The sequence below is a fragment of the Hemitrygon akajei genome, chromosome 8 (genome assembly GCF_048418815.1).
Source record: "Hemitrygon akajei chromosome 8, sHemAka1.3, whole genome shotgun sequence".
Classification (NCBI taxonomy): domain Eukaryota; kingdom Metazoa; phylum Chordata; class Chondrichthyes; order Myliobatiformes; family Dasyatidae; genus Hemitrygon; species Hemitrygon akajei.
The window spans coordinates 33,363,281-33,382,134 of NC_133131.1; the positions used below are offsets into that span (position 1 = coordinate 33,363,281).

Sequence of the window (18,854 nt, forward strand, 5' to 3'; positions counted from 1 at the left end):
GATGTCAGGGGTAAGTTTTTCACACAGAGAGTGGTGGGTGTGTGGAATGCACTGCCGGTGGCAGTGGTGGAAGTGGATACAATAGGGGTTTTTAAGAGCCTCTTAGATAGGTACATGGAGATTAGAAAAATAGAGGGCTATATGGTAGAGGAAATTCTAGGCAGTTTTTAGAGCGCGTTACATGGTCGGCACAACATTGTGGGCTGATGGGCCTGTAATGTGATGAAGATTTCTATGTCTTCAAGTCAGTATTTATTAGATGCACCTTTGGCAACAATTACAGCCTTGAGTCTGTGCGGTAGGTCTCTATCAGCTTTGCACATCTAGACATTGAAATTTTCTCCCATTCTTCTTTACAAAATTGCTCAAGCTCTGTCAGATTGCATGGGGATTGTGAGTAAACAGCCCTTTTCAAGTCCAGCCACAAATTCTCAATTGGATTGAGGTCTGGACTCTGACTTGGCCACTCCAGGACATTTGTTGTTTTTAAGCCATTCCTGTGTAGCTTTGGCTTTATGCTTTAGGCCATTGCCTGGCTGGAAAACAAATCTTCTCCCAGGTCGCAGTTCTCTTGCAGACTGTCAGGTTTTCCTCCAGGATTTCCCTGTATTTTGCTTTTATTTGATTTTACACTCTACCTTCACAAGTCTTCCAGAGCCTGCTGCAGTGAAGCATCCCCAGAGCATAATTGAGCCATCACCATACTTCATGGTAGGGATGGTGTGGTTTTAGTGAACATGCAGTGTTCGGCTTATGCCAAACATAGCATTTAGTTTGATGGCCAAAAAGCTCAATTTTGGTTTCATTACACCATAGAATCTTCTTCTAGCTGACTTCAGAGTCTTCCACATGCCTTCTGGCAAACTCTAGATGAGATTTTATGTGAGGTTTTTTCAACAGTGGCTTTCTCTTTGCCACTCTCCCATAAAGCTGTGACTGGTGAAGCTCCCAGGTAACAGTTGTTGTATGCGCAGTCTCTTCTATTTCAGCCATGGAAGCTTGTAACTCCTCTGGAGTTGTCATAGGTCTCTTGATGGCCTCCCTCATTAGTTCCCTTATTGCACAGTTGCTCAGTTTTGAGGACGGCCTGCTTTAGGCAGATTTACAGTTGTGTCATATTCTTTCCATTTCTTGATGATTGACTCCAAGGGATATTCAGTGACTTGTAAGTTTTCTTGTATCCATCTCCTGACTTGTGCTTTTCAGTATTTTTTTTCACAGAGTTGCTTAGAGTGTTCTTTTGTCTTCATGGTGTAATTTTTGCCAGGATACTGACTCACCAGCAGTTGGTCCTTCCAGATACAGGTGTATTTTTACTACGATCAATTGAAACACCTTGACTGCACACGGTGATCTGCATTTAACTAAAACTAATTGGCTGCACCAGTGTTGATGTGCTGTGCCATATTAAAGGGGATGAATACTTATTGAATCATTATTTTGCGTTTTATATTTGAGATTAATTTATATCACTTTGAAGAGGTCTGTTTTCACTTTGACATGAAAGAGTCTTTTTCTGTTGAACAGTGTCAAAAAAAGTAATTTTAAGTCCATTGTGATCCAATGTTGGAAAACAATAAAACATGAAAACTTGCAAGATGGGGGGGGGGGGGGGGAGAGAATACTTTTCATAGACTCTGCATAATGAGCCATATGCAAATGGATGAAAAAGGTACGAAGTCGTAATGCAATTACTTATAAAAGGTTTGCATTCCTGGATTAAGTTTCATAAAGTGAAGTTGGAAAGGTTGGACAAATTGAATTGTAGGCACTTTGGTACAATGTGCTCCTGTAGACAGAGAAAAGCACACAGTGCAATACGGTGTAAGGAGATACAGAATTTGAAAACATATTCTCCAAAATATTAGTGGTGTTGTAATGAAACTTCATAGATTGAAGAGCATCTTATAGCAGAGAAGTGTCAGATCTATTCCCGTGAAAGACTTGGTTTCTGCAACTGAGTTTCTTCTCACATAGCTCATTATGTGAAGAATTGTTAGATGATTAATGGAATCTGTAGTTTTCCAGCAATCAATTACTACATCTTTCACAACCCTATCCACTACAAAGTTACCATTCAGTACTCAAACATTCACCCAGTAACCCCACACCTTTAAGCAGGATTTTATGTTCAGTGCTAGTTGTTGTAATGTAATTTTCTGTGTTGTGGTTTCAGTGTTGTTTGTGTTGTGTCAGAATTTGAGTTCATTTCTGTTAGTCTGAGTGAACTCTTTTGTCAGTGATTTTTCTTGATTTGGTTATCTTTCAGATTCAGTTTATTGTCATTTATAAACCACAAATACAATGCAGTTAAAAAATGAGACAACGTTCTCCGGAATGATATCACGAAAAAGCACAAAACAGACCACACAAGAAAAGCCGCATAATGTTTGGTAATCCCCAATCCAGAGTCCGGAGAGGCTGCTGCGTATCGATATCGCGCTACCGTCTTAGCACGTTCCCCGGAAAGGAACTACAAACCCATCAGACAAAACTAAAGCTACAAGACCTACACAAAACCACATAGATTACATATAGTTATAGTTAACATATAGTTTCAACAGTGCAGACAATACCATAATTAATAAAAGACTAACTGACAAAGACCACATAATTATAACACATAGTTTCAACAGTGCAAAGCAATACCGTAATCTGATAAATAGCAGTCCATGGCATGGTTTAAAAGAAAGTCTCCAAAGTCCCGACAGCCCATCATCTCACACAGACAGTAGAAGGAAGAAAAACTCTTCCTGCCATGAACTTCCAGCGTCGCAGCTTGCCGATACAGCACTTTGGGAGCTCCGACCACAGCCAACTCCGAGTCCATCCGAAAACTTCGAGCCTCCAACACCGAGCACTGAGCACCATCTCTGCCGAGCGCTTCCACCCTGGCACCGGTCGCCAAGCAACAGGCAAAGCCGAGGATTCGGGGCCTTCCTCCCAGAGATTTTTCCGATCACATAGTAGCAGTGGCAGCGAAACAGGCATTTCAAAAGTTTCACCAGATGTTCCTCCTTGCTTCACACGTCCATCTCCATCAAATCAGGATTGTACACGGCCCCTACTTACAGATAACAGATATTCATTCCTGGAGTGGCCGCTGTGCGCTGCATCATGCCGTCATCTTGAAATTGAGATCCCAAATAAAAGGCGGTGGGTCAGTTGGGACAATGAATGGACATGGATGGTGGTGCCATTATGTTGGCTGAATTAGGTTCAGCCAAAAAATACAATTGTATTTTTTTTTCTTAAGAGAGAGGGGATAATGCACTTTCCTCTGAATGTTGGTACTAAAGAAGGTCATCCCTTATTGAGGCCAACAATACCTTTCTTCCTCTTCATGCTAACTTTGTTGTGAGCTGTAAGCCAGACACCAATAGTGTGTAGGAGTTTAAAGATCTCAATGATAAACCTACTGTATGTACCACTTAGTGTTGAAGCCATTTTAGCCTCATCCAACCAGAAGATCTTCATCCATATCTTTACAGAATCTTCTAAATGATGCTTTGCAAAGTCTTTACAGGCAAGGATATGCTTTTTTTAAAGCTGAATGAATGTCATAAATCTACTAATGTGCATTAGCGAGCACAGTATTAGATTTACTGTACCATTCCTACTGTAAAGTATGGTTTAGGTAGCATCATGCTGTGGGAATGCTTTTCAGCAGCAGGGACTGGAAATCTGGTCAGGACTGATGGGAAGATGAATATTGCTAACTTCAGAGAGATCCTGGATAAAAACCTGTTGGCTTTTGCAAGAAAGCTTAAACTGGTGAGGAAGTTTGTCTTTCAGCAGGACGACGACTCAATGCACACTGCTAGAGCAATCATGAAGTGTCTTCAAATGAAGAAAATTAATCTCTTTGAGTGGCCAAGTCAGAGTTCAGACCTTAACCTGATAGATTGCTGTCCATCTCCACTCCCCAACTAAGCTGTCACAGTTTGACCAATTTTGCAAAGAAAAATGGGCAAATCTTGCTCCATCATGTTGTGCAAAGCTAATAGAGATTTATGCAAAAAGACTTCTGTGATGCACCATCAATAACTCTCGGAGACGTGAGGCGAGATATAGACTTTTATTGGCTGGAAGAAAGAACAAGCAGAAATTGACCACCACACTACATCTGGAGACTGAGGCTGGGGCGGTGTCTCCAATCGCCTTTATACCAGGGTCCGTGGGAGGAGCCACAGGAGCAGTCAGCGGGGGGGCATGTCCAAACAGGTATATGTAGTTCACCACATTCTGTCTGTGAGAAGTGATTCAACTAAGCACTGAGCAAATGGGGTTGAATACTTTTTGAATTTTTAGTTGTTCGTGGTTTACAATTTCCCCTGATATTTTGGTCTCTTCTGTGAAAAAAGCAGTGGTTCACAAATAAAAATTCTCGGTTAAATTGATTACAATCCTTGGTTGTAATCCTCATTTACGTGATCAAAGATGGGGTTTGAATACTTTTTCCAAGGCACTTGTACGTTGATAACAAATTTTAAACACATTTTAAAGCATGCAAGAACAGTGGAATAATTTTAGCTGACTGGTGTGAAGAAAAGAGAACCATTGATAGAATAAATGTCCTCTTATTACAATGTAACATTCTCTAGCAGCGACTACAATTGAAGTTATTTTAATCGCTGAGTTAAATCAATGATTCTGGAGGCAGAAGCTATCCCATTATCCACAGCACAAGAGAAAGTCACATTTAGCAGCTCCTAATTGTCATATTCTGAAAACACGGAGATTGCTGCATGAGGAATCTCGGTTAGTGTTCTGTGGATGCTGAATTCTATCATTCCACTGTCAATGTATTAAAGCTGTGCAAGGCCAGTCTTTGATGTTGCCTTTGATAATGGAGACCAAACACTAACTATAGATTGATAGTTTCATGGCCATTGCAGTAAGTGCATTTAACATTAAAATGAATACCAAGAAGCAACAGAAGAGACTTGTAAAATGGAGATGTATTCCCAAAAGCATGATCAGCCATATTCATATTTCATCTTTGCCAGTCTTTTTATAGGTTCTGATTTCAGTATGAGACAATCTAGATCTTACTGGGTTTTTAGGTACATAAATGACAATGGTAATAAATCTTTGCCATTTATACACAGAGGGAGAGAAAATAGCTGCTCTCCATCTGCATTTAGTGTAATGTCCTAAGGAGATGTAATTTCCTGTGCATAAGCACTCTTAAGTAATTTACTAAGAAGCACCCTTTAAAAATGTAACCTTTGGGATTTTCAACAACTCATTTTGTTTCACTTAAAATTGATAAGTGGCGGAAATTTCTGTCAGCTTCTGACAAAGAAATTTATGTCGTTATTAATGTGCTCTATTTTGCTTCCTGGCTTCCAATAGCTAAAGCTTCAAGTAATAAATCTTCACAGTCAGAATGAGACTTTGTCTCAAATCTTTTTCTTATTTATAATGAATGATATAATTGACATACAGGCTGATGACCCGATGGTCCTGGGCACCTGTTTCAGAGGCTGCACACTCCATAGTAATTAGACCATTGTTAAAAGATTGGTTGAAATTATCTCATAGTTCCTGAGCGAGTTTAAATGAAAACTCACTGGAAAACATGTTTCATTGTTTGCCTTTTGCACATTCCCTCTCAGCAGATCCAATTAGTTCATGGACCTCTTTGCCACTAAGAGTGAGAGCATTAGTCAAACACTCTTCCTGCTCCCTTCCCTTCCCCTGAATCCACTGGGAGAAACTTCTACCTATCCCCCTTGCCCTGCACTTGCATCTTTTTTTCTTCTTTTTCTCCTGTCTCTTGCCAATGAGATGCTCCCTTGAACCTATTCCCTCCAAATCTGATGGATAACTCTGCTTCTCTTCCTGACCCGCATGTAGGCTGACGTGATAACGTTTCTGTTTCCTCTGGTACTGCTTCCCGCATCTTCAAATCTATTTCTATCATCATGTTCAAGAAGTTAAAGTTTAAACTTTCCACCTTGTAAGCAGCCCAGCCTTCCTTTTCTCTATAAAGTCTGTGAATGTGATGTGACCATAAAGATTCATGCTTCTTTTTCCTGGCATTATACTAGGAAGCATGACATGACTGATGTATAAATCTCACAAATGAAAATGCAATCTTTATGGTTTTTATACAATCTGCATTAGAGTGACAGTGATTGCAGTTTCAATTTAAAAAGAAGTAACATGGAATTACTAGGTGTTTGAATTTTTAATTTCCACCCAATTAGTAATTTCAATACTTTTTTACATTGAGATACAGCACAGAATAGGCCTTCAGCCCTTTGAGCCATGTCACCCAGCAATCCCCCACTTTAATCCTAGCCTAATCATGGGACAATTTACAATGACCAATTAATCCTGCAAACAGTAAGTCTTTGGACAGTGAGAGGAAACTGGAGCACCTGGAAGAAACCCACATGGTTACTGGGAAAATGTACAAACTTCTTACAAGCAGCAGCGGGAACTGAACCTGAGTCGCTGGTTCTGTAAAATGTTGTGCTACCCACTATGCTATGAGGCGGCCCTTAAGTATGAAATCTGAATGTTGTTATAACAGCAGTTGCCAACATGAACTCTTTGGAGATAGTGCTTAGGAGATAAAAATGCAGTAGAAAAATTGTTAAAAATGCTTAATTTTTGACATGGTGCTGGAGATGACAACAATTATATAGTAGGTTACTCTGAATGTGGGGTATGTTCTGAGTTCTCCCTGTTCATTATGCTTGTTAGATTCATTTACTACTTTGCATATGTTTATCAAAACACATTGCAACATAAGTTATTGAAAGGTCTCTGAAGGGTACATGGTGGATTGTAACTAATTAGTATTGGGTCAACTTGTAAATAGCGCCTGCAGATTTACTGGGTCAGGTCACTTTGGTGGAAGAGGGCTCCTTTAGAGCACAAATTTAGAAGTCTAGGTTTCTTCACATGTCACACCTTGTTGGTAGTTGGCATGATTCAGGCTGTACTGTTTGTCGGGCAGGGTTACCCTGGAAGGACCAGGTAGGTTCACTACCTAGGTGGAGTTGGGAAAGCTCTCTAGGGAAGGGAGGGGGCAAGAGGTTGGTGGCTAAACTCCCTGGTCTTGGACCCTTCATAATTTCAAGCCTAATGTTTTGCCCTTTCTCAATGACTGTTACATCTCTTTTCCAGAACTCCTGCTATGATTGGATGCTCATTCGTGGTGAATAGATTGTTTTTTGGTGAAATCGGGTTGCTGGATCCTGGAATGGATGTCTATGGCGGAGAAAACATTGAACTGGGGATAAAGGTCAGTCATTTTCCTCTTTAAAATCTGTTGATATGGACTGTTAAAAAGACTGCTCATTTTTTACCTTCCTAGCCTGTAATTCTGTGGTTTCTATAGTACTAGAAGACCTGTTATCCAAAGGTAAGAGTAACAAGGCCACAAATCACGCTCCCGCATTGAGATTGTATCTTGCTGTTGAAATCGATGTCCCTGTTGCCTTCACACACAAAAATAATGGAACACTGCACCACAGAAGCAGGCCATATGGTCCATCAAGTTTGTACTGGCATATTTCTCCATTGGAGCTGTCAAAATTTCCCTGTTCTCTTTAAGTCTAGCATCTAAGCTGCACTTAGCCATACGGTAAATGTAAAGTGAGTCGAGACGGGGCATAAGCACACAGCCTTGTGGTGCCAATCCAAACCAGCTGGGATCTGCAAGTGAGGAAATCGAGGACCCAATTGCTCAAGGTGGTTTTGAGGCCAAAGCCATAAAATTTATTGATTAGCTTTGAAGGGATTATAGTATTTAATGCTGAGCTGTAGTTGATAAGAACATCCTGATGTATGCATCTTTGCTGTCCAGATGTTCCAGGGTTGAGGAAAAAGCCAAAGAAATGGCATCTGCTGTGGACCTGTTGTGTTCATAGGCAAATTGGAGTGGGTCCAAGTTGCTTGTCAGGCAAGAGTTGACATGTTTCATCACCCACTCTCAAAACACTTCATCATGGTAGATGAAAGCGCTACTGGATGGTAGTCATGTAGGTGGGTTACCACGTTCTTCTTAGGCACTGGGATAATTGAAGCAAGAGGTTAAAAATCTCAGTGAACACTTCAGCCAGTTGATCAGCACAGGTCTTTAGTACTCAACCCATCAGGGCTGGATGCTTTTTTGTGGGTTCACTGTCCTGAAGTTTGCTCTCTCATTGGCCTCAGAGATCGAAATCACAGGATCACTGGAGGCTGTGCAAGTTTGTGATGGTTCCTCCATGTTTTTACAGTCAAATGAGTTTAGAACACATTGAGCTTACCTGGAAGTGAAGCCCTGTGGTTACCCATCTCATTGGATTTCACTTTGTAAGAGTATGGACCAATAATAAATGTGCCAGCGATATCTGCATGCTATGAAATAATTAAAAGCATCCTCTAATGGTCTGCTTAGCTGCACACCAAAGCCTCTTTGTTCAGCTCAGTTCTACCTTTCAATACATGTTCGCCCATTTGTTCTTATCTGTAGAGTGTGGGCATTTGATGATGCACAAACAGTAGATTACAAAATATATACTGTATGACCTGAATACATTTCTATCTTTCTGTTACTTTTCAATGTTATACTTTCAATTGAATAATAGACTTGATATAAGGATAATTTTGTTAACATTCTGCTATGTAATTGTGAAGTTACTTCTGAGGGATGTTTAAACTGATCTGGAGAATGATATATTTATCTGATAATCCATCTCTGTAGGAATGATTGCAGCCATTGATTTTCATGGTGCGGTACTTTGGCTGGTGCTGAACAGAATCCTGATCAGCTTCATTGCTAAACAGATGACTTAATCCCTGAGAAATGTAGGGTCAACAATGGGATGTCAGCACTTTGCAGGTTCGAGTTGCTAACACAGTTAAGTTTACTTTTCAGCAGTGGATAAATCCATACACCTTCAACTGGACAATTATGCTATTACAGGTGGTAAGCAAATTAGGTAATAGTTCTTGATTCTTTGGAACCAGAAAAGCTAACGACAATTTTAATAAAAGTGTGTAAAATTATGAGAAGTCTAATCAAGGTGAAGGTGAAAAGCAATTTCCGTTAATTAGGGAACATATATTTAAGGTGAAAGCAAAAATGATTAGAAGCATATTGGGGGGAAAAAATCCTATCACACTGAATCCTGGGATCGATATCCAATTGTTGTGAATGTCTGGGAGGGTAAAACCAAAGATAATTTCTAGAGCTCAGCAAATCTGAAGGTAGAAACCTAAAGGTCAAAGTCCAAGGTGGGCAGGTCAGTAGGTAGAGGCCTGAAGGAATCGTTCCTCCTGGGATGCTTTCCCGTTTATCTCCCAGCTGCTGCCTCTATACAGTAACAGTGGACTGTAGGCAGCTAGAGAGCTGATACTACAGAACCATGTGATAAATCGTAGCTTCTGGATGTTTTGTGATGATTGGCTGTCAGCATACTGAATTATCAGTCTACAGCGCCAGTCTTACTTTTCAGATGTTGGGATAAAAAAAAATCAATACAAACTATCTCAGATTAAGGGATCATTTTGTGCAATCAAAATCCATTAATAAGAAACTAAAGTATTCCCAGAAAGAGCAGAGCTCATGATCTACACTGTAATTTGCTGATTAAAGCATCAAAGCCCACTGATGGTGGACAGAAAGCACCATCAATACATATCTTGGGCTCGTTAATGATGCTTGACCAAGGTGGCAGTTTTTTATCGATCTTCTGGGAAAGCATCAAGTAAATACAACCCTGGCAGACACTCATTTATCTTGACTACCATCTATGGCATCAAAATGTTCTGAGATAGATGCACATTTCAGGAGCCAGGTATAGGAATGGACAGGAATAGCTGAAAAAGCAGTAGATTGTTAAGGGATTGCTGCCCTCAAGCTAATCTCCTCCATTTCCCAGACATCAATGCTCAGTCATCTTCCTGCTGCCTTGACAGTGAAAGAGTTCATCTCCCTGGTGCCCCTACCTTACCTACTGCCCCATGACCCTCAACATCCAATACCTCATTCTCTGCAACTTCCACCTTCTCCAAGGGATCCTACCACCAAACCCCTTCTCTGCTTTCTGCAGAGATCTGTGATTCCCCCATCCATTCATCCCTCCCGGCACTTAACTCTGTAAGCAGCCAAAGAGCTAAACCTGCTCATTCACCTTCTCCCTCACCTCCATTCAGGGTCCCAAACATCCTCCCAGGTGATGCAACACTTCACCTGCGAATCTGCTGGGGTCATCTATTATATTCGGTGCTCCCGAGGCCATCTCCTCTACATTAATTGAGACCCGTCGTCAATTGTGGTACCGCTTCATCGATCACCTCCACTCCATATGCCACAAAAGGAACTTTTAATTCCGATTCCCATTCACATTCCAATGTGTCGATCCATGGCCTCATTTTGTGCCATGATGAAGCCACCCGCATGGTGGAGGAACAACACCTTATATTCCAGTTGGGTAATCTCCAACCCAATGGCATGAATATAGATTACTTCTGACCAAAAATATTTTCCCTCCCCCTCCCCTTCTATTCCCCACTTGAGCCTTCTACCTCTTCGCATCTGCCTATCTCCTGCCCGCCTGGGTCCCCTCCTCCTTCCCTTTCTCCTATGGTCCACTCTCCGCTCTTATCCTTCTTCTCCAGCCCCTTACCTTTCCTACCCACCTGCTTCACCTATCACCTTCTTGATATACCCTGTCCACCTCCCCAACCTTTTTAATTCTGGAGCATTTCTTCTACATTTCCATTCCTGAAGAAGGGTCTCAGTCCAAAACGTTGGCTATTTGTTCACTTCAGTGGATGTGGCCTGATCTGCTGAGGTTCTCCAGCATTTTGTGTGTGGTGCAGCAGATTGTTACTTCTCAGTGCACTTGTGCTCTATCCACTTGCCAGTGCTTCAAAATCAGGCATGTAAGTTCCAGCTCGCTCCCTTGGCTAGATTGACAAATCAAACCTCATCTATATTGTTATCTCCTCATTTAACTGCTGTAGCACACTTTCTCTTACTTAGCTATGTATTGTTTTCCATAAATCCGGAGTCATCAAACTCCATTGGTGTCCATTGGTGGAACATTAGGGATTTGGGAAGGGGGAAGCTTCTCCCAGCCTGCAAGTGCTGCAGTAAGGTCAGAGAGATCTGCTGAGAAGCAGCAAAACACAAAGCAGGTAAACGCAGAATCTCAGACAAGAGAAAATCTGCAGATGCTGGAAATCCGAGCAACACTCACAAAATGCTGGAGGAACACAGTAGGCCAGGCAGCATCTATGGAGAAGAGTACAGTCGACGTTTCGGGCTGAGACACTTCAGCAGGTCCTGAATCTGCCGGCTTCATTACTAAGGCCAAGATGTTTGTTGGGAATGAGTTAGTTGCCCACTCTTTGCCCTAAGTCAGTAAAACCCAGGAAAGGTCCTGAGACGACTCCTTCTGCTCAGCTAGAATTTAACTTAGTACCTGCTCCAAAATATGTACACTCCAGGACATCAAGAATGGTTTATGATTCCACATGTACAATGTTTAAACAAACAGATCATTTGCAATGAAAGCCAATCAAACTACCAGATTGTTGAAATACCCATCTGATTATTCTACAGGGGAAGAGGTCAGCTGTTAATATATGTGACTCCAGAATGATTAATTTGCTCTCTGAAATAGCCTAGTAAACCATGCATTTCAATGTCAACAAAAAATGTCTGTTTGCATGTCATCCAGTGAGATTAGTCCATACACTGTGTCAAGGAAGTAAACACAGAAATCAGGATATAGTGTTGAAGTTCCAAATGCACTAAGTAGTCAAATAAAATGTTTCTTATTTAGACCATCAGGCCATTAGACCAAAAGACATAGGAGCAGAATTAGGCCATCTGGCCCATTGAGTCTGCTATGCCATTCAATCATGGCTGATCCCTTTTCTACTCCTCCCCAACCCCAGTTCCCAGACTTCTCCCTGTAACCTTTGATGCTATGTCCAATCAAGAACCTATCAACTTCTACCTTAAATGATCTGGCCTCCACAGCTTCATGTGGCAACAAATTCCACAAACTCACTACCCTTTGGCAAAAGAAATTTCTCCACATCTGTTTTGAGGCTGAGGCTGTGCCCTCTTGTCCTAGACTCTCTCACCTTGGGAAACATCCTTTCTACATCTACTCTGTCTAGGCCTTTCAACATTTGAAAGGTTTCAGTGAGATCCCACCTCATCCTTCTGAATTCCAGCAAGTACAGACCCAGAGCCATCAAACTTTCCTCATATGATAACCCGTTCAATCCTGAAATCATTCTTGTGAACCTCTTCTGGACCCTTTCCAATGCCAGCATATCTTTTCTAAGATGAGGGGCCCAAAGCTGTTCACAATACTCAAGGTGAGGCCTCACCAGTGCCTTATAAAGCTTCAGCATCACATCCTTACTCTTGTATTCTAGACCTCTTGAAATGAATGCTAACATGGCATTTGCCTTCCTCACCACCAACTCAACCTGCAAGTTAACCTTCAGGGTGTTCCGCACAAGGACTCCCAAGTCCCTTCGTATCTCAGATTTTTGGATTTTCTCCCCATTTAGAAAATAGTCAGCACATTTATTTCTACTACCAAAGTGCATGACCGTGCATTTTCCAACATTGTATTTCATTTGCCACTTTCCTGTCCACTCTCCTAATCTGTCTGTCCTTCTGCATCCTACCTGTTTCCTCAACACTACCTGCCCCTCCACTAATCTCCGTATCTTCTGCAAGCTTGGCAATAAAGTCATCTATTCCATCATCTAAATCATTTACAGCAAAAAAAGAAGTGATCCCAACACCGACCCTTGTGAAACCCTACTAGTCGCTGGCAGCCAGCCAGAAAACAATCCTTTTATTCCCACTTGCTGCTTCCTACCAATCAGCCAATGCTCTAACCATGTTCGTAACTTTCTTCTAATGCTATGGCCTCTTAACCTGGTAAGCAGCCTCATGTGTGGCACCTTGTCAAAGGCCTTCTGGTAGTCCAAATATACAACATCCACTGCATCCCTTTTATGGATGCATAAATCTCCTCAAAGAGTTCCAAAAGTTTTGTCAGGCAAGATTGTCCCTGAAGGAAACCATGCTGACTTTGTATTGTCTTGTCCTATGTCACCAAGTAGTCCATCACCTCATCCTTAACAATTAACTCTAACATCTTCCACTAACACTGAGGTCAGGCTAACTGGTCTATAATTTCCTTTCTGCTGCCTTCCTCCTTTCTTAAATAGTGGAGTGACATTTGCAATTTTCCAGTCCTCTGGCACCATGCCAGAGCCCAACAATTTCTGAAATATCATTTCTAATGCTACCACAATCTCTAATGCTACCTCTTTCTGAACCCTAGGGTGCAGTTCATATGGTCTGGGGGACTTACGTACCTTTAGGTATTTTAGTTTTTTGAGCACCTTTTCTCCTGTAATAGTAACTGCACCCACTTCTCTTCCTTCACACACTACAATATCAGGCACACTGCTAGTGTCTTCCACAGTGAAGACTGATGCAAAATACTCATTTGGTTCATCAGCCATCTCCTTGTCCCCATTATTATTTCTCCTACCTCATTTTCTAGAGGTCCTTTGTCCACTCTCATTTCTCTTTTATTTTTAACATACGTGAAAAGAATTTTACTATCCACTTTGATATTACTTGCTAGCTTGCTTTCATATTTCATCATTTCCCTTCTAATGATTTGTTTAGTTGCTCTCTCTAGGTTTTTAAGAACTTCCCAATCCTCCATCTTCCCACTAATGTTTGCTTTGTTGTATGCCCTTTCTTTTGCTTTTTCAATAGCTTTGACTTTCCTTGTCAGCTATGGTTGTACAATTTTACCATTTGAGTATTTCTTCATTTTTGGAATACATATGTCCTGCACCTTCCTCATTTTTCCCAGAAACGCATGCCATTACTGCCCTGTTGACATCTCTGCCAGCAGCTCCTTCCAATCTATTTTGGCAAACTCCTCTGTCATACCAATATAATTTCCCTTACTCCACTGAAACACTGCTACATCAGACTTTACTTTCTCCCTGTCAAATTTCAAGTTGAACTCAATCATATTGTGATCACTGGTTCCTAAGGGTTCTTTTACCATAAGCCCCCTAATCAGCTCCATTCATTACATAACACCCAATCCATATAGCTGATCCCCTAGTAGGCTTAACAACAAACTGCTCTAAAAAGCTATCACTTAGACGTTTAACAAACTCACTCTCTTGAGATCCATTACCAATCTGATTTTCCCAATCAACCTGCATGTTAAGATCTCCCAAGACTACCATAACATTGCCTTTTAACTCACCTTTTCTACTTCTTGTTGTAACCTCTGGTCCACATCCCAGCCACTGTTGGAAGGCCTGTATATAACTGCCATCAACATACTTTTACCCTTGCAGTTTCTTAACTCAACCCACAAGGTTTCAACGTCTTCTGATTTTATGTCACGTCTTTCTACTGATATGATGCCATTCTTTACCAGTAAAGCCACACCACCCCTCCACCTACCTTTCTATCCCTTCAATATATCGTGTAATCTTAGACATTCAGCTCCCAACTACAACCATCCTTCAGCTATGATTCAGTGATGACCACAACATCGTACCTGGCAATCTGTAATAGTGCAACAAGATTTATGGTTAGTGAAGAGTGATTAATTCAAAAGATGTATATGAAGGGTAACTACACAGAACTGCTCAGATGGTAAATAAAGCACCAATATTGATACAACTAAACTAAATGGTCATTGTTTCTGTCTAAGGCCTAACTACCTTTTAAAAAATCTATTTATCCAATAAGTATACTTTTTATAGCATAGTGGCATGATGACCAGAGAGGTGTAAATTTTGGGGTAAGATTAAAACTTTGATCATGCAATATTGGTGGAGACTGGCCTATTGCCTATCATCAATTTCACCCTCTCACACAGCGCTCCTTTTACCCTCCATACCTAGTCCCAGTCACTGATCACCTTGTGCTCGCTGGCCTATAATGACTTTTAGTTCACAGTTCCTGTCTGTCCAATCACTGTTGGCTTTAACATGAGGCTTCACCTGATTCCGTTGCTGTGGAATGTCATGAGACAATTAAATACACTTAAGGTGCAACAGAAGAGCAGCTTGTCAATGTTGTCCCTTGTGTGAGAAGAAGGGAAGCACATATCGGGTTGATCTCATCATCCACAAATGCATTTTGTAACAAATAAGTATAGAGCAGCATCAACAATGATTTAGGAGAAATCTTGAGCTGTGAATTATTCAAAGGGTTTCTGCAATAATTTCCGAAAACCTTTTAGACATTGCACTGAGGTGACACTTCAACCCTTATTTACCCATTATAATACAAGCGATTGAAAAGCATTGATTTTTAATCTTTGTCACTTCATCCTAATTAGCAACATAGAAACATAGAAAACCTACAGCACAATACAGGCCCTTTGGCCCACAATGCTGTGCTGAACATGTACTTACTTTAGAAATTACCCAGGGTTACCCATAGCCCTCTACTTTTCTAAGCTCTATGTACCTATCCAGGAGACTTTTAAAAGATCCTATCATATCCGCCTCCACCACCGGTGCCAGCAGCCTATTCCACGCGCTCACCGCTCTCTGTGTAAAGAAACTTACCCCTGACATTTCTTCTGTACCTGCTTCCAAGCACCTTAAAACTGTGCCCTCTTGTTTTAGCCATTTCAGCCCAGGGAAAAAGCCTCTGACCAACCACATGATCAATGCTTCCCATCATCTTATATACCTCGATCAGTTCACCTCTCATCCTCTGTTGCTCAAAGGAGAAAAGGCCGAGTTCACTCAACCTATTCTCATAAGGCATGCTCCCCAATCCAGGCAACATTCTTGTAAATCTCCTCTGCATCCTTTCTATAGTTTCCACATCTTTCCCGTAGTGAGGTGACCAGAATGAGCACAGTTCTCCAAGTGGGGCCTGACCAGGGTCCAATAGCTGTAACATTACCCCTCGGCTCTTAAACTCAATCCCATGGTTGATGAAGGCCAATGCATCATATGCCTTCTTAACCACAGAGTCAACCTGCACAGCAGCTTTGAGCGTCCCATGGACTCGGACCCCAAGATCCCTCCGAATCTCCACACTGCCAAGAGTCTTACCATTAATACTATAATCTGCTATCATATTTGACCTACCAAAATGAACAACCTCACACTTATCTGGGTTGAACTCCATCTGCCACTTCTCAGCCCAGTTTTGCATCCTATCGATGTCCCGCTGTAACCTCTGACAACCCTCCACACTATCCACAGCACCTCCAACCTTTGTATCATCAGCAAATTTACCAACCCATCCCTCCACTTCTTCATCCAGGTCATTTATAAAAATCATGAAGAGTAAGGATCCCAGAACAGATCCCTGAGGCATTCCACTGGTGACCGACCTCCATGCAGAATATGACCCGTCTACAACCACTTTTTGCCTTCTGTGGGCAAGCCAGTTTTAGTTCCACAAAGCAATTTCACCTTGGATCCCATGCCTCCTTACTTTCTCAATAAGCCTTGGATGCGGTACCTTATCAAATGGTTTTCTGAAATCCATATACATTAAGTCTACTGCTCTACCTGCATCAATGCGTTCAGTCACATACTCAAAAAATTCAATCAGACTCATAAGGCACGACCTGTCTTTGTCAAAGCCATGCTGACTATTCCTAATCATATTATGGCCCTCCAAATGTTCATATTCCTGTCTCTCAGGATCTTCTCCATCAACTTACCAACCACTGAAGTAAGACTCACTGGTCTATAATTTCCTGGGCTATCTCTACTCCCTTTCTTGAATAAGCGAAAACTATCTGCAACCCTCCAATCCTCTAGAACCTCTCCTGTTCCCATTGATGATGCAAAGGTCATTGCCAGAAGTTCAGCTATCTCCTCCCTCGCCCCCCACAGTAGTCTGGGGTACATTTCATGCGGAATTTCATGAAGGAATGCTTTGAATGCCACCTCTTCTGTTTGGTTCATAGTGAAAATGGCAGATGTGGTTTCCAGTCTTTTTGTTTATGGTTTCAGACCTCTGTTAATGTTTAGATAATTCTGTTAAGCAATTGGCTCAACTTGGCTTGTAATCTCATTTCTACCGACTCTAATTACTGAAAGATGTTCCTGTAAACGCCCGTGCGTCCACTGGGCAAACACTGAAATGCAGAGAGACTATCAAAATATATATTATTTCCTTCATATCACAGTCAGGTTGAATATGGATTAGCACAAATTGATGCTTGATAGTCAAAGCTTGTAAAGCACTGAAATCCTATGTTTCAATTTATTTCAATTAAATTTCAAATTCAGAATATGGATAGTAATTAAACTATTTTAATAGCTGTTCTGTATTTCATATACATAATGTTTAATATATTATAAATCCAAATCATGGTGTATTATTATAATTAATTCATCAGTTTTACTTCGCATAAACAATGGAGAATGTGTCATCTCAATTGCAGTTGAACAGAAGTAGCCGAAGTAAGAGCTGGAAATTATATGCGCAATTTTGTTTTTCATTGTCAAAGTGGTGTTGCATGTCTTGTAAATGCTGCTTTAAAATGTTGTAAAGGATCGTGATACTACACAGTGACATTTTAAAAAATGGAATGTCAGGCTTACTGGCATAAAAGCATATTATTCCAATAAAACACTGCTGAATTTCTCCCACTTAACTACATAGCTCAGTCTTCAACTGCAGCCCTTAAAGGGGCACAGTTGCAACAGCATCACTTTTCGGGCTGCTGGAGAGGGTCGCTGATTTGTAGATGACTGCATATGGGAAGTGGCAGGTCTGGATGGCACTTTGAATGTTTTGGTATTCTCATATTTCTAACTTTTTTTTTGATGTTAAAGAAGGGGCAGAGTTTTCACTCCCAGTATTAATGCAACAATCTGAGAGATACTGTGGATCACAGAACCCTTAAGAAAGGATGTGGTGTTAAAACTTCGAGCAGAGTGAACACTTACATGGGACAGCATATTTTTTCAATGATAGACCACGTGAAGCTGAATACATATAATTTCAGACTATGTATGGATTTGGAGAAACAAGAACTTTAATTGATAATAATGCATTTACAAATGCATAAGGGCACTGATGCTTTGCAATAGTTCAACTAAGCTAAAAATATTTTCTTGATGATTTTCAATTGTGCTCAGTATCTGAGACTTCTTGCTTAAGTGTCCAAGAATAACTAGCCAGCATCGATGGACTCCAGTTGCTCTGATACAATTTCTCTGTGACCACAATGTCCTGCTGAAACCTTTCGTCACGCTCATCACTGACAGTGCCAGGATTTGTAGGGAAGAAGTCTAAATGGGAATGCAGAAAATGAATCTTTAGTGACATGTTGCAATTCATGGTTTTGTATATGTGAAGCATGTTTTCAACCAGCTGCACGCAGTTTGGTACTCTATAGTTACCAACAACATTTTCAACTACATCCTTGAATACCTTCCATGTGATTTTCTCTGGTCCCACTAAAAGTTATTTGAAATGCCTGTCACTGATTATCTGTTTGATTAGTGGACCAATAAAAATGCCTTCCTTAATCTTGACATCAGTTATTCTGGGAAACAACTACCTCAAATAATGAAATCCTTTACCTTCCTTGTGCATTGCTTTGACTAAGATTTTCATAAGCCCAGTTTTCTATGAAGAGGAGGCAAAAAATATCTTTGTTGGGTCTACAAGTGGCTTATGTGCTGCACTTTTTTCCCTGACAGCTTACAGAGTGGCCAATCCTTTTTAATGTAATGTGATTCTTTAGCACAGTGACAGCAGAATCCATCCCTGCAGTCTTGAACTCATTAATTCTGCTTTTGCCTTTGATAAACCCAAGTCTCTGACCAGGTCACTT

At 41.0% G+C, this 18,854-nt stretch overlaps 1 protein-coding gene across 2 annotated transcripts in view; it reads left to right on the top strand.

Moving 5' to 3' along the window:
* Positions 1–18,854, top strand: part of galnt17 (polypeptide N-acetylgalactosaminyltransferase 17) — a 462,724-nt gene that overhangs the window by 312,462 nt on the left and 131,408 nt on the right. For both annotated transcript variants that reach the window (XM_073053568.1, XM_073053567.1), the window contains exon 7: positions 7,144–7,261. In XM_073053568.1, the coding sequence (XP_072909669.1) occupies positions 7,144–7,261 (118 nt within the window). The remainder of the gene's footprint in view (positions 1–7,143; positions 7,262–18,854) is intronic.